The sequence below is a fragment of the Onychostoma macrolepis genome, chromosome 25 (genome assembly GCF_012432095.1).
Source record: "Onychostoma macrolepis isolate SWU-2019 chromosome 25, ASM1243209v1, whole genome shotgun sequence".
Taxonomy (NCBI): Eukaryota; Metazoa; Chordata; class Actinopteri; order Cypriniformes; family Cyprinidae; genus Onychostoma; species Onychostoma macrolepis.
Window position 1 is genome coordinate 24693853 of NC_081179.1, and position 16864 is coordinate 24710716.

At 38.9% G+C, this 16864-nt stretch overlaps 2 protein-coding genes across 7 annotated transcripts in view; one reads left to right on the forward strand and one right to left on the reverse strand.

Annotated features, from left to right (window-relative positions):
• The window catches only part of ldlrad3 (low density lipoprotein receptor class A domain containing 3), a 135099-nt gene that overhangs the window by 67976 nt on the left and 50259 nt on the right, over nt 1–16864 (forward strand). For 4 of the 6 annotated variants that reach the window (XM_058766555.1, XM_058766553.1, XM_058766558.1 and 1 more), the window contains one exon: nt 574–699. The exons of the other annotated variants lie outside the window; for them this stretch is intronic. In XM_058766555.1, the coding sequence (XP_058622538.1) occupies nt 574–699 (126 nt within the window). The remainder of the gene's footprint in view (nt 1–573; nt 700–16864) is intronic. 6 annotated transcript variants of the gene reach the window in all.
• On the reverse strand, nt 723–4442 carry LOC131533998 (uncharacterized). The gene has a single exon (XM_058766559.1). The coding sequence runs from the start codon at nt 3876–3878 to the stop codon at nt 2916–2918; it is 963 nt and encodes a 320-aa protein (XP_058622542.1). The 5' UTR covers nt 3879–4442; the 3' UTR covers nt 723–2915.

The following is a 16864-nucleotide window of genomic DNA, read 5'->3' on the forward strand; positions in this document are numbered from 1 at the left end:
TGCAATAAAATAAGACATTAAATCTCTCAAGATCTGATTAAACAGCTTCACAAACAGCACCATCATAATCTGATTATTTTGTTCTCTCACAACTTTTGCTATAACAAGAGCCCAACTAAAGCAAGCACTTACCTCCATAACAGTGATTTCAAACCTTATTTTCAATAAAATACTGCTTAGGCTTCCTGTAGGCTAGGTGGGGGCTGCCCGTGCAGGGCCAATGCTAAGGGGCCAACAATTGCCGATGAGCAAATTCTCAGGGGCCCTGTGCTGGCAGCCCGTAAAGGGCCAGTGCATGCTTGTTTGCAGGGCTTTACAAGATTTCTTTGTTCTATTGCTTGTATTTCTTTATTCTTCATTTTATTACTGCCTGTTCACTTGTCCTTTTGGAAGAAATATTTGTAGCATAACATATGCTACACGTTTGTGCTATGTAGTATAGCAGTGCTATCAGATTCTGTGCATTTGAAACCAAGTTATCTCATTGTGTATGTACTTGTTTTGCTTTGATAAGAAAGTGTTTGCAAAGGACCCACATTTTTTTCTCTCTATTTCTCTCTCATCTCCTCACAGTGAAGGTGAAGGCAAAATGTGCACCCACATTCTTTGCTTGTGCAAACGGGGTCCACTGCATTATTGGCCGCTTCCAGTGTAATGGTTTCAAAGACTGCCCTGATGGCAGTGATGAAGACAACTGCAGTGAGTATCCTGTGCAACCAAGGCAGCTGTTTGTTCTAATACACGCCATAACACTTTAGATTTTCATATGAAGAAGGTTTCTACAGAAATTAAGGAGTGTGGCAAGCCATGCAGTGTCTCATTCACAACTGCTGTGAATGAGAAATGCACAGTTGGGCAGCAATCACCCGAACCATAATGGTGACCGTTGTTTCCATTTATTGGGCTCTTAACTCTTATTACGATTAGTTTGTTTTTGCTGGTTGTTGTCATGGTGTGCTTATCAAATACGCTTGCAGTAGCAAATAAAGGCAAAATGAGAGCAGATGATGATAGTTAGCTGCATCCAAGGCAGCGTCAGGTGGTCCAGCTTGAGGCGCTCTGTACTTTGCCAGGAAAGCGAGGTTATGGTATCCAAATTATGAAACTGCAGCCTAAGATCAATAACATTACTGATTTTTTTTTCTTCTAAAAAAAGTACAAAAATTTAAGTTCTAATAGCACACAAACTCATCATAAATCAACATGAACCTCAACAGTGGTTATAATAGAAAGTGTAATGTTGCATGTTGGGTACCATAGTTCAAAACTCCAAACAGTTGGTCCACAAAAGGCTTTTCTCTATAGTAAAAGTGACTTTAAGTGCCAGTGGTTTTGTGACAGCCAGCTAATATAAAGAACTTTCCAAACAGTTTGTCCACAAAAAGTTTTAATCTAAAGCTGCAAGTAGATTCACACAGACATCAATAACAGCAGGTGTTCATCACTAATGCACAATCATCATTTAATTAGTCACTTAATTATCTCATTAACGTTAACTCTTTGAGGATTTGGGATTTGACTTAAGACTTGCTTGTGACTTGAAAGGAATGACTTGGTTCCTCCCCTGGTGAAATCAGCTGGCTGAGTTCATGGGTGGAACAAAAATATGACAGGACTTTTACTCTTCGGCCCCTGGACTTTCCACCTCTGGAGATCAGTGAATCAGGACACTACATCAGTGATTTTCAATCCTGTTCCTCGGGATCCACTGCTCTGCACATTTTGCATGTCTCCCTTATCTGACACACTGATTTGAGTTCATGGAGCTCTTTCCTAATGAGCTGATGATCTGAATCAGGTGTGTAAATTAAAGAAACATGCAAAATGTGCAGTGCTGTGGGTCCCCAGGAACAAGTTTGAAAACCACTGCACTACATGATGACTGAATCATCAATAAGTAACCACCACCTGATCAGTTTGTTTTCTCACAACTTTTGTTGTCTTTCTTTCTTCTGGGGTTGGCATTGGGGCAGCAGATCAATCTCTCTGAAGGGAAGACAGAAGAGATGGAGGATTAGTCAAAGATGTTCAGGCTACTCACGATCCCACTAAGCCTCTGCCCTCAAGAACTTGTTCTGTCTTGGTTTAGGGTGGTCCAGCATTCAGCATTTGTTCATCTCCCTGGTTAAGAGAGTACTGAGGCCTCTCTGTTCCCTTTTATGTGGTGGTTGTTGATTGTCTCTATCAGCCTGCAGCTGAGGCTCCCTGTTAGAGGAGAAAAGGTGAACACCTGTGTTGGAGCTATCCCTGGTCCTGAACCCTTTTACTGGGTGGCCCAGACCTGGTTGATGAGCTCTAAGTACTCGTGCTATTCTGCCCTCATAGCACGTGACTGTGCTCCATTAGACAGATAGCAAACATTTAGAATAAAGTCCCAAGGCGTACTTTTCTTGGTGATTATCCTTTACTGTAAAACTGAAAATATAGAAAATACAATATGTAAATACACATTACAAGAAAAAATAGTATCCAGCTATCATCCTGTTTGATGACAGTCAACTGTTTGCTCTTATTCACAAGCGTTCTCTTCAATAACAGTGTTCGTTTTAACATCAAAGACAGTCAAATCACTTGTTACATTCAAACCTCCATAACAACTTGATTAACATCGTAAATGACTTACAGTCAAATGTTTTCCAGAGCTAAACTGTTAAAGGATGCCTTTCTGAGCTGTGCTGCGTCATCATTCCTTCTCTTTCGTTTCTGAACAAAACCGAACATCCGCGCTTCCGCGCAGTGAGATCACGATTTCACAATAAAAGTCCCACAGGAAATAATTCACAAAATATATAAAAATAAAATAGTAAAATAATACACAAAAATAACATTTCAATGTCTAAGGGCAGCACACAAGTATAATGAAATTATGCCACTACTTCTTGACATTAACTTTTTAAAGTCTTTCACTAATGTCTCTAAGTCTTGGGAGAAAAGAGAATGACTATTTCCGATATTGGTCTCATAAAGAATTTAGTGGTTCCTTGGTCAACAATTTTCAGTTCCACTTTACGAACCAATTTGTCTGCACTTGGAATGGTTTTTACGACAAGTCCAATAGGCCAGCTGTTCCTTGGTGCTTGACTTTCTTTCAAAAGCACAACATCACCAACTTTCACATTTGTTTTTGCATCAGGCCACTTTTTACGATTCTGCAGTGTCGACAAATATTCCCTTCGCCATCTTTTCCAAAAGGTATCGGCAAGACACTGCACTTGTTTCCACTGTTTTGTGTGGAGATCATTTGTGCCAAAATCTCCCTCAGGATCTGCACCTGTGTTCCGTTTCTGTGTCAACAACAATGCTGGAGTTAGTATTTCTGGAGAGTCTGGGTCTGTAGACACTGGTACTAAAGGCCTCGCATTTATGATTGCCATAACTTCAGCCATTAGAGTCGTCAGAATCTCATGCGTGAGGCGTGTGGGTTTTTGAATCAGAATATCATCCAGAATTCGTCTAGCAACTCCAATGAGTCTCTCCCAAGATCCCCCCATGTGTGAAGCATGGGGCGGATTGAAGATCCACGTGCATCCTGTGTCTTTGAGGTAGGCACTTAACCCAGAGTCATTCACGTTGATTTTCAACTCTTTGCAGGCACCTACAAAGTTTGTACCTCTATCAGATCGAAGTAGTTTTGCTGGGCCGCGAATAGAGAAAAATCGACGCAATGCATTGATAAAACTTGATGTAGACATAGACTCAATCAGCTCAATATGCACTGCTCTGACAGACAAGCACACGAAAATCACTGCCCAGCGTTTTGAATCTGCGCTGCCACCTCTTGTACGCCGTGTGACCACACTCCATGGGCCAAACACATCAATGCCTACGTTAGTAAAGGGTGGTTCAGTCGATAGTCTATCTGCAGGCAAATCTGCCATCCTTTGAGTCTGCAATCTCCCTCTTAGCTTGCGGCAGATAACACAGTTGTGAATGATACTGGAAACGAGATGTTTGCTCCCTATTATCCAAAATCCAGCAGCTCTGATGGCTCCATCAGTAAAATGACGTCCCTAGTGTGCTACTTGGGTGTGATAGTGTCTTACCAGGAGGATGGCAATATGGTGCGATAATGAGAGGATGCTTTTCTCTTTGAGACAGGTCTGATGAAGATATGCGACCTCCTACTCTCAAAAAACCATCATCAATTACTGGATTTAGCTTTTTTACACTGTAAAACCTAACAGTTAGGGTAACTCAAACCGATTGAGTAAACCGATTGCCTTAAAAACCTGACAAGTTAGGTTAACTCAAACCATTTGAGGAAACTTATTGTCTTAAAATATTTAAGTTTTTTTAAAACTAATAGTTATGAGTACTCTGAACTTATTTCAGTTGAGTTCACTAAATAAGATATATGCCCAACAAGTCACGGTAACTCAAACTGTTTGAGTAAACCAATTGCCTTAAAAACCCAAGTTAGGATAACTCAAACCATTTGATGAAACTTATTGTCTTAAAACTTTTAAGTTTTTAAATCTAACAATTATGAGTGCATTGAACTTATTTCAGTTGAGTTCAGTAAAATAAGATATACATTGCAGTTAAGTAATTAAGTGATTAATTAAGTGCTGATTGAGCATTAGTGATGAACACTTGCTGTTAACAAACAGAATCACTGACAGAAAGAGAAACACAAGAACTACAACTGACTTTACACACATGCTTAGATGAAATCAACTGAAATAAAATACATTAAATCTCAAAATCTGATTAAACAACCCTACAAACAGCATCACCAGCTCCACTTATTAATAACAAGACTGACATCTACAGAAGATCTTATTGAGAATTAACTAAGGCTTAGATGTTGATTTATTGTTTCAACTGAAGTAACCATGTTAGAGATCAGTGTCTGATTTAGTTGGGCTCTTGACCCTTGACTTCTGTGTTAGTAGTTCTGTTTCTTCTTTTTCTCTGGCTGTTGTAACCATCTGTTCTTTGAATATGTTTGTTATAACTCAAAAGCCCAGAGGAAATGATCAGTAGTTGGTTGTTATATATTTATAATGACAATCATCTATTAGTCAGCTGATCTCATAGAGATTTAGCATAGACTCATCGTGTCTAAATTCTGATTGAATGAACATATTGATTATAGTAAAAGCGATTCTAAGAGCCACTGGTTCTGTGATAGTCAGTTAATATAAAGGACTTTACAAACAGTTTGTCCACAAAAAGTATATTAACTGACTGTCACAGAACCAGTGGCTTTTAGAATCGCTTTTACTATAATCAATACATTAATTTAATCAGAGATTAGACACACAATGAGTTATGTTTACTCTCAATGAGATCAGCTCACTAATAGATGATTGTCATTATAAATATATAACAACCAACTACTAACCACTTTCTCTGGGCTTTTGAGTTGTAACAAATATGTTTGAAAAACACATGGTTACAACAACCAGAGGAGGAAGAAAAAAAAAACTACCAACACAGAAGTCAAGGCTCAAGAGCCCAACTGAAGCAGACACTGATCTCTAACATGGTTACTTCAAATGAAACAATAAATCAACATCTAAACCTTAGTTAATTCTCAATAAGATCTTCTGTAGATGTCTGACAGAAATAAAGTCAGTCTGGTTATTAATAAGTGGAGCTGGTGATGCTGTTTGTAGGGTTGTTTAATCAGATCTTGAGATTTAATGTATTTTATTTCAGTTGATTTCATCTAAGCATGTGTCTAAAGTCAGTTGTTGTTCTTGTGTTTCTCTTTCTGTCAGTGATTCTGTTTGTTAACAGCAAGTGTTCATCACTAATGCTCAATCAGCACTTAATTAATCACTTAATTACTTAACTGCAATGTATATCTTATTTTAGAGAACTCAACTGAAATAAGTTCAGAGTACTCATCACTATTAGTTTAAAAAAACTTAAAAGTTTGAGGAAACTGAGGAAACTGATTGCCTTAAAACATTTGAGTTACCCTAACTGAGTTTGGGTACTTTGAGTTACTGTTCGGGAGGCAGACACACTCTGTCAGTTTAAATCTAGATTAAAGACCCATCTCTTTAGCCTGGCTTACACATAACACATTAATACGCTTCTATTATTCAAATCCGTTAAAGGATTGTTAGGCTGCATTAATTAGATCAACGAAGAACACTATAACACACGATGTACTCGTTACATCGTAAGTTGAATGGCATCTGCGCTAATGTTTGTCTGTTTTTTCCTAGTCTGTTTCTCGGTCCGTGTCCGATCAGATGGTGGGTCGGCGCCGGAGGTGACGTCTGCGGCCCTGATCGTCGGCGGAGACCAGGACGCCCGGATGACCCCAGAGATATATCCCCAGATATATCAACCAAAAATAACAAAATAACTAAAATATAATAAAATACCTAACTACATAATACTACTATTGTTAGAAATTGCAACAAAATTAAAATAGAAATAGAAACTTTTGAACTGCGGGTTTCGTCTGGTCAGAGGAGAACTGGCCCCCCGACTGAGCCTGGTTTCTCCCAAGGTTTTTCTCCATTATGTCTCAGAGGAGTTTTGGTTCCTTGCCGCTGTCGCCTCTGGCTTGCTCAGTTGGGGACACTTAATTTCTAGCGATTATCGCCGATTTGATTGCACAGATACTATTTAAACTAAACTGAGCTAGACAATGACATCTCTGAATTCAATAATGAAATGTCTTTAACTGAAAATTGAGTGTTTAATCTTATCATTATACATTACTGACACTCTATCCTCCAATTTGATACTGTTAAGTGCTTTGACACAATCTGTATTGTAAAAGCGCTATATAAATAAAGGTGACTTGACTTGTTGGGCTTTACAGTGTATACATAGAATCTCTTACTGACGTTATGGATATATCCTAAGACTATCCTGCTGTCTGTGAAGAACCTGACTGAGTCTATTTCTTCATCAATCTCATCTCTGATCATTTCGTACATTTCTACTGCTAGCACAGCTGTGCATAATTCTAAACGAGGAATTGTGTGAGCTGGACGAGGTGCTAACTTTGCTTTTCCCATGACAAACCCAACTTGGTATTGGTTATTACTATCCACTACCCTAAGGTAAGCTACTGCTCCTATTGCGACTGTGGAGGCATCTGAGAAGAAGCACAGTTCTTTCCTTTGTGTGGCAGACAGCGAAACAGGTACATACGTCCTCTTAATCTGTAATTCTTCCAGTGTTGTTAGAGAACCTCTCCATTCATTCCACTCTGCTTCTCTTTCTATAGAAAGAGGTGTATCCCAGTCACTTTGTTCCGAAGAAAGTTCTCGGAGTAGTGCTTTCCCTCGCACTACAAACGGAGCTAGAAATCCAAGAGGGTCATATAGACTATTCACAGTGGATAGAACACCCCTTCTCGTAAAGGGCTTCTCTTCTTGATTCACATGGAAGTTAAAGCTGTCAGTTTCCAGGTTCCAGGTGAGACCCAGGCTGTGTTGGACAGGCAAACTATCAACTCCTAGGTCCAAGTCCTTCAAGTCTTTGGCATGATCCTCTTTGGGAAATGCTTCCATAACAGTTTTGCTATTGGATGCAATTTTGTGTAATCTCAGATTTGACTCTGCGAGCATCTTTTGTGCGTTTCTGAAGAGATCAATGGCTTCCTCGGGAGTGGAGACTGAAGTCAGTCCATCATCCACATAAAAATTTCTTACTACAAAGTGCTTCGCATCAGAGCCATGATCATTTTCTCCCTGCAGAGCGGCACGTCGCATGCAGTAAACTGCCACGGCAGGAGAAGGACTATTGCCAAATACATGGACCTTCATCCTGTACTCCGTTATCCCTTTGTCTAGGTCATTGTCCTCATACCACAAAAACCTTAAAAAATCTCTGTGGTCCTCACGCACTACAAAACAATAAAACATCTGCTGTACATCTGCAGTCACTGCAATGCTCTCCTTTCGGAATCTCATGAGAACACCAAGGAGTGTGTTGTTTAAATCAGGCCCACTAATGTAATACCTTGTTAAGGGACATTCCTTCAAACTCTGCACTCAAATCGAACACAACCCTGATTTGGTCAGGTTTTTGTGGGTGGTACACACCAAACATGGGAAGGTACCAGTGCTCTTCTTCATTATCTATGGGAGGGGCGTGCTCTGCATGGTCGTTGTCAAAAAGTTTTTGCATGAATTCCATGAACTGATGTTTCATCTCTATTTTTTTATCTAGAGTTTTACAAAGTGATGTGAGGCGTTTCAGAGCCTGATCTCTATTATTTGGTAATCGAGACCTCGGGGAACGAAAGGGTAATGGTGCGACCCAACTGTTCGCAGAATCCTGGAAGACATCTCTGTCCATGATTTCTAAGAAAGCTCTATCTTCCATAGACAGCCCAGGCTTGTCGTCATCTGGCGTTTTTTGGAATACTGCACAGCCTAAGTTATCAGTTTTCCTTCCAGCTGATTTTCCATCAATATCTGGTATCATGGCAGTGTGTTGCTTTGGCATTCCGCAAACACATTCCTTTACTTGAATCTGTTTTGGGCACGGAGTGAAATATGATGTGCGACCATTACTGAGCACATGAGTACGATAGACGTTCACACTTGAAGGTCGATGCGCTGTTCCCAGGCATACTTCCCCAACTATCACCCATCCAAGATCCAGTCGCTGAGCATATGGTGCATCATTAGGTCCATTTATTTGCTCTCTAACTTTGTGCACTCTCAGAATGTCTCTTCCTAAAAGCAAGAGGACGGGAGCATCAGGATCAACAGCAGGGATCTGGTTTGCAACTGGCCTTAGGTAAGGATAATGGCGAGCCACCTCTGGAGAGGGAATCTCTGCTCTATCATCTGGCAGCATATCACACTCTATCAGTGTTGGAAGTGACAGTTTTGTACATCCGTCTAGAGATTCTACCATAAAGTTGGTGGCTCTCCGTCCAAAAGTCTGATTTACCCCAGCACAGGTCTTAATAGTGTATGGTGTGAAATTGGCTTCAATCTCAAAAAGATTGAAAAACTCTGTCTTGGCTAAAGATCTGTTACTTTGTTCATCCAAGACAGCGTACACCTTAACTGCTTTCTCTCTCTTGCCTGCAGGATACACGGTCACTAGACAAATTTTGGAACATGATCTTCCGTGACCAGATTTGCCACATATCTCTGTGCATTTTGAAGTAACTGAGGTGGGTGAGGTCTCAGTCTGCTCCCCGCATTGCTCTTTCTCCTTGACAAGCTTTTCTGTAGTTAAGACTACTGAATCCGGGTGCAAAGCTGCAATATGTCGTTCACTTTTACATTCAGAACATTTTATTGGTACTCTGCAATTTTTTGCAATGTGTTTGTTCGAGTCACAACATCTGAAGCAGATTTGATTTTCTTTTAGAAAAGATCTGCGCTCCTCTATCGATTTCTCTCTAAAGGCCTTACACTTTTTTAGAGGATGAGGCTTGCGGTGAATAGGACATTGTTATGGAGTCAATTTAATGCCGCATATATATGCAAAAGAAAATAAAGTTTTGCAAAGAAAAATAAAGAATTGCAAAAGAAAATGAAGTATTGCAAAAAGAAAATAAGTTTTGCAAATAAAAATAAAGAATTGCAAAATAGATAAATAAAACAGAGCAAAAGCAATACATATTTTCCATGGCCATATCTACTAATTTATTTGCAATGCAGCTTTTATTTTGCGTTTCAGTCAAGTTTGAGCTTGCGATACCGTTTTCCCTTTGCGCTTCACGTTTCTGCGCGTCTCACTTTGTGGCGCTGTTTTGACATGGGGGTGGAGTCAGGGGACGGGGGCGTGTCCAACAGACCTGGGCATGCCTCCCTGGAAGTGACGTCATCGGCCCGAGACGCAGATCACAGCTGATCCAGGCACCGTCACTGAGCAGAGGCATGCGGGCGGATCGTTTCCTTTTATTCACTAGCTTTAAAACATGCATGCTTTCGTTTTATTAACAAATGTATATGTGTATTAGCAGCGTTTGCTCATCTGCTGTTTATTTTTCTCAATGAGTGCACACTTTTATAGCATTAAAATGTGTATTGTTTCATCTGGTTAACTAAATGTGCATTAATAGTGCTTGTTTAAAATCTCTTAACCTGTGCACAGCGCTCTTTGTTTACATTAGTTCAGAGTTACTGCTAGTTTTAATGTAAAAGAATGCATTTAACTTCACAAACTATACATCATTAAAAAGGTCTAAGACTCAAGCTTCATATCCATCTCGACTTCGTTTTTCATTTACATAACTCCTGGCATAAATTAAGAAATTACTGGCACTGGAAGTTTAAAAAAAATAAAAATGAAGCTTGAGTCTTTTTGGTTTAAATTTCTCGTGGCCACGAGATATTAATGGGTAAACAAACCAGCGTGACCATAGCAACCTGGGATTATCAGAGATGTATTTATTAATATTTTATTTTTAATTAAGAAATTATACAAAAACAAAAACATTATTAAATTATTATATTAACACCACCACGGGGTAATTTTACCCATGGCTGTTTTTCAAATAGGCTACATAATATATTTTCAATTAAAAATATCCAAGTCTTACAGTCATTGACTTTTACTAAAATTGTGTTATTTACAATCCCCTGTTTATTGTTAAAAAATTGTTTAGATAAAACCAGAACAAAAATGGGGCATTTATACCTATAAGCGCCATCAGGACAAATTTACGCATAATTCCTGTCATCACGTTCAAATGAAGATGTTTTAGATGTTTATTCCTCTACTCATAAATGTTCAAACTTTGGATTAAATATTAATTTGTGTTTGCAATTTTTATCGTTTATGGTTCTCTACTGTGTTGCTTATTTATTCCTGAAAAAATCTGAATTATGATGTAATGAATAAAACAATTTTATGATTACCCCAAGTTCATTGGTGGTGTTCTCTTATTCAAATGATAAATTATATAACTAAACAAATTAATTAATTAGGTGAAACTGTGCACTTGAATTTGTCATTGTACATCCTTTGCAATGTGGTGAATTAGTATTGCTTATAATAGTCTATTTAGGGTGTTTTAGTCATTTAAATAACATGGGTTATCTTGAAACATTTTATTAGCTATAATATTACAACACCCAAATATGTATTTATTTCCTCGTAATTCTCGTTGTCATTGCAGGCTGGTTTATATTCATCATTAAGAAAAGTGATTAGTGTAACCTGCTTAAAAATAGCACACGTGCCCTAAAGAGAGCAGCCCGGAAAATGGAGCGCAGCTGGAGGAAATCAAAACTAGAGGAATTTCGTATAGCTTGGCGGGAAAGTACCCTATCCTACACAAAAGCATTAAAAACTGCTAGATATGCTTACTTTTTGTCTCTTCTATAAGAAAACAAACATAACCACTGGTATTTATTCAATACAGTGACTATATTAACGAAAAATAAAGAATCAACAGGTGTTGGCATTTCCCAACCGCACAGCAGTAATGACTTTATGAATTACTTTACTTCCAAGATCGATACTATCAGAGATAAAATTGTAACCATGCTGCCATCAGCTACAGTATCGCATCAGATAGTGCACTATAGATCCCCTGAGGTACAATTCCACTCATTCTCTACTGTAGGAGAGGAATAATTGTATAAACTTGTTAAATCATCTAAACCAACAACATGTATGTTAGACCCTATTCCATCTAAACTACTAAAAGAGCCATAGATCCTCTTTTGGCTATTATTAATTATTTGTTGTCATTAGGATATGTCCCCAAAACCTTCAAATTGGATGTTATTAAGCCTCTCATTAAAAAAACACAACTTGACCCTGAAGATCTAGTTAATTACAGACCGATCTCAAATCTCCCTTTTCTGTCAAAGATACTAGAAAAGGTAGTATCCTCACAATTATATTCCTTCTTAGAGAAAAATGGTATCTGTGAGGAATTCCAGTCAGGATTTAGACCGTATCATAGTACTTAGACTGCTCTCATTAGAGTTACAAATGACCTGCTTCTATCATCTGATCGTGGTTGTATCTCTTTATTAGTTCTACTGGATCTTAGCGTTACGTTCGACACAATCGACCACAACATTCTTTTGAATAGACTAGAAAACTTTGTTGGCATTATTGAAAGTGCCTTAGCATGGCTCAAATCGTACTTATCTGATCGCCATCAGTTCGTAGCAGTGAATGAAGAGGTATCATATCAATCACAAGTGCAGTATGGAGTACTTCAAGGCTCAGTATTAGAGCCACTACTTTTCATGCTTTACATGTTATCCTTGGGAGATATTATCAGGAGACATGGTGTTAGCTTTCACTGTTATGCTGATGATACTCAGCTCTATATTTCTTCGCGGCCCGGTGAAACACACCAAGTTGAAAAGCTAACGGAATGCATAGTCGATATAAAAAACTGGATGATGAGTAATTTTTTACTACTAAATTCTGAAAAAACAGAGGTGTTAGTTATCGGACCTAGAAACCCCACATGTAATAATCTAGAACGCTATCTAACACTTGACGGCTGCTCTGTCAATTCTTTTTCATCAGTTAGGAACCTAGGTGTGCTGTTTGATAGCAATCTTTCATTTGAAAGCCATGTTTCTAGCATCTGTAAAACTGCGTTTTTCTATCTCAAAAACATATCTAAATTGCGACCTATGCTCTCAACGTCAAATGCAGAGATACTAATTAATGCGTTTATGACCTCAAGGTTAGACTATTGTAATGCTTTATTGGGTGGTTGTTCTGCACGCTTGATCAACAAACTACAGTTGGTCCAAAATGCAGCATAGATTTTAAAATCTTGTTAATTACTTATAAAGCCCTGAATGGCTTAGCTCCTCAGCACTTGAGCGAGCTCTTATCACATTATATTCCTCCACGTCTGCTGCGTTCTCAAAAGTCTGGCCGTTTGATAATACCTAGAATATCAAAATTGACTGTGGGAGGCAGATCCTTTTCCTATTTAGTGCCCAAACTCTGGAACAATCTACCTAACACTGTTCGGGAGGCAGACACACTCTGTCAGGTTAATTCTAGATGAAAGACCCATCTCTTTATCCTGGCGTACACATAACACACTAATACGCTTCTATTATTCAAATCCGTTAAAGGATTGTTAGGCTGCATTAATTAGATCAACCAGAACCGGGAACACTCCCCATAACATACAATGCACTCGTTACATCATAAGAAGAATGGCATCTACGCTAAAATTTGTCTGTTTCTTTCTTATTCTGTTTCTCAGTCCGTATCCGATCAGAAGGTGGATCAGCACCAAGAGATGATGTCTGCAGCCCTGATCGTCAGCGGAGAGCCCCTGAGACATAAATTTAAATTATAATAAACAAACAAATATATATTATAAAAATACACTGAGAAACAATAAATGCATTAAACTATACATTACAATTATAGCAAATGAATAAATCATATAAATGAAAAACTTCAAACAATTAATAAAACACAAATATAACAAATACATTAAATTATAAATTAAAATGATCCATCGGGACAAGACCACGGGAATCAGATAAGCCCTTTACACAATCTGACATAGCTGCGGTTGGAATTGAACTGCGGGTTTCGTCTGGCCAGAGGAGAACTGGCCCCCCGAGCCTGGTTTCTCCCAAGGTTTTTTTCGCCATTCTGTCACAGAGGGAGTTTTGGTTCCTTGCCGCTGTCGCCTCTGGCTTGCTCAGTTGGGGACACCTTATTTCTAGCGATTATCGTCGATTTGGTTGCACAGATACTATTTAAACTAAACTGAGCTAGACAATGACATCTCTGAATTCAATAATGAAATGCCTTTAACTGAAAATTAAGAAAATTGAGTGTTTAATCTTATCATTATATATTACTGACACTCTATCCTCCAATTTGATACTGTTAAGTGCTTTGACACAATCTGTATTGTTAAAAGCGCTATATAAATAAAGATGACTTGACTGGAGTCTTGAAGAGTCAGTGGCATGAGCTCCTCCCTGCCTGGGCAATCCCGGGCCAGGTGTCCCTCTCTTCCACATGTAAAACATTGGAACTCAACAAGATTCTGCAGAGGCCTCTCATCCTTCCAATTTCCTTGAGCTTTCAGGGCTCTGGCTTGAGTCACCTCGAGGTGTTTCTTGGGAGTCTCTCGGTCTTGTTTTGATTTCCAGGAGGTGGCTTTGTTTTCATCAGGTTTAAGCAAGCTCACGGTCAACTGGTGATTTTCCAGGAGAGTATGTTCTGCGGTCCCTGTTGAGCCACATATTTCTTGGCATCTGCCAGCAGACCGCGTACGCAACGGTCGATCACCACCCTATCCATTGAATATGGCCTCTCTCCTTCTTCTAGCCAACTCTTCACCATCCAAGTCAATGTGGTTACCTGAGCCTGTGCCGGAAGGGTCACCTGGTATCCCCAGATATGAACTCGCTATGCTTTAGCAGGGGGGCTAAACCCATATTAGGCGAGAACCGCTCTCTTGACCATGTCATAATTTGCTGCCTCATGGACGGTGAGATCCCGGCAAGCCTTCTGTGCCTCCCCGGTTAGGAAAGGGAGTATCAAATTTGCCCAATCAGCCCTTGGCCATCTCTCTCTCGCTGAGCCGTTCTCTCAAAGAGGTCAAAGTAGGTTTCATCATCATCATCTTTAGTCATCTTGGTCAGATAATCTTGAGGCCTCCTTCCCTGAGCCTCTGTCCTTCGACAGAGTTCAGTGATTGCTGCATTCAGGCCTGCAGAATGGCAGTCAGGGCCTCCTCCATTTTCTTGTTATTTCTTGTCCGCCTAGTGCAGGGTCTGAATCACAAGCGAGGCTTTTCTATGCCCACATTCTCCACCATATGTAAGCCCTTGAACACAAGATTTGGTCAGATCAGCTCAAGTTATCCACATAGACAATGCACCAGGCAGGTATTTGGTGGAACAGAACTCAATTTTCTTTGTTTCACAATAAGGTGAGGGAGAGGAGGTGGGGGAAAACCATAACTAAAGTCTTTCTTACTTCTGGGGTTGGCTCTGGGGCAGCAGATCAATCTCTCTGAAGGGAAGACAGAAGAGATGGAGGGTTAGTCAAAGATGGTCAGGCTACTCCCGATCCCACTGAGCCTCTGTCCTCAAGAACTTGAACTGTCCTCAGTTTAGGGTGAACTCAAACCATTTGATGAAACTTATTGTCTTAAAACATTTAAGTTTTTTTAAAACTAATAGTTATGAGTACTCTGAACTTATTTCAGCTGAGTTCACTAAATAAGATATGCATTGCAGTTAAGTAATTAAGTGATTAATTAAGTGCTGATTGAGCATTAGTGATGAACACCTGCTGTTAACAAACAGAATCACTGACAGGAAGAGAAACGCAAGAACAACAGCTGACTTCAGCCATAGACTGAAATAAAATACATTAAATCTCAAGATCTGATTAAACAACCCCACAAACAGCATCACCAGCTCCACTTATTAAGAACCAGACTGACTTTATTTCTGTCAGACATCTACAGAAGATCTTATTGAGAATTAACTAAGGTTTAGATGTTGATTTATTTTCATTTGAAGTAACCATGTTAGAGATCAGTGTCTGCTTTAGTTGGGCTCTTGACCCTTGACTTCTGTGTTGGTTGTTTTGTTTCCTCTTTTTCTCTGGCTGTTGTAGCCATGTGTTCTTCGAGCATATTTGCTGCAACTCAAAAGCCCAGAGAAAATGATCAATAGTTGGTTGTTATATGTTTATAATGACAATCATCTATTAGTGAGCTGATCTTACAGAGATTGAACATAGACTCATTGTGTGTCTAACCTCTGATTGAATGAACATATTGATTATAGTAAAAGCGGTTCTAAGAGCCACTGGTCAGTTAATATAAAGGACTTTCCAAACAGTTTGTTCACAAAAAGTTTTCATCTATGGCAGTAATGAGACTCACACAGACATCAACAATCAGCTTGTGAACCTGAACAATGGTGACCATTCAAAATAAATAAATAAATAAATCACGCAGCAATGCATGCTGGGAGCCATGGGTGAGTTTTGTACTATGCTAGTACCCAGCATGCATTGCAAAATTATTATTATATTTCTTTAATGGTCACCATTGTTGAGGTTCATAAGCTGATTCTTGATGTCTGTGTGAGTCTAATAGAATCTGTAAGTTAAAACTGTTTGTGGACAAACTGTTTAGAAAGTCCTTTGTATTAACTGATTGTCACAGAACCAGTGGCTTTTAGAATCGCTTTTATTAGAATCAATACATTCATTTGACCAGAGATTAGACACACAATGAGATCAGCTCACTAACAGATGATAGTCATTATAAATATATAACAACCAACTACTGTTAATTTTCTCTGGGCTTTTGAGTTGTAACAAATATGTTTGAAAAACACATTGTTACAACAACCAGAGAAAAAAAACTACTAACACCGAAGTCAAGGCTCAAGAGCCCAACTAAAGCAGACACTGAACTCTAACATGGTTACTTAAATTGAAAATAAATCAACATCTAAACCTAAGATCTTCTGTAGATGTCTGACAGAAATAAAGTCAGTCTGGTTATTAATAAGTGGAGCTGGTGATGCTGTTTGTGGGGTTGTTTAATCAGATCTTGAGATTTAATGTATTTTATTTCAGTTGATTTCATCTAAGCATGTGTCTAAAGTCAGTTGTTGTTCTTGCGTTTCTCTTCCTGTCAGTGATTCTGTTTGTTAACAGCAGGTGATCATCACTAATGCTCAATCAGCACTTAATTAGTCACTTAATTACTTAACTGCAATGTATATCTTATTTTAGTGAACTCGACTGAAATAAGTTCAGAGTACTCATCACTATTAGTTTTAAAAAACTTAAATGTTTTAAGGCAATCAGTTTCCTCAAACTTTTGAGTTACCCTAACTTGTTGGGTTTTACAGTGTAGCCGCTCTTTAGTGTAATGTTAGATGCATGTTGATTTTATCAGACGATGCGCGATTATAAATGAGAGTGACTCCTG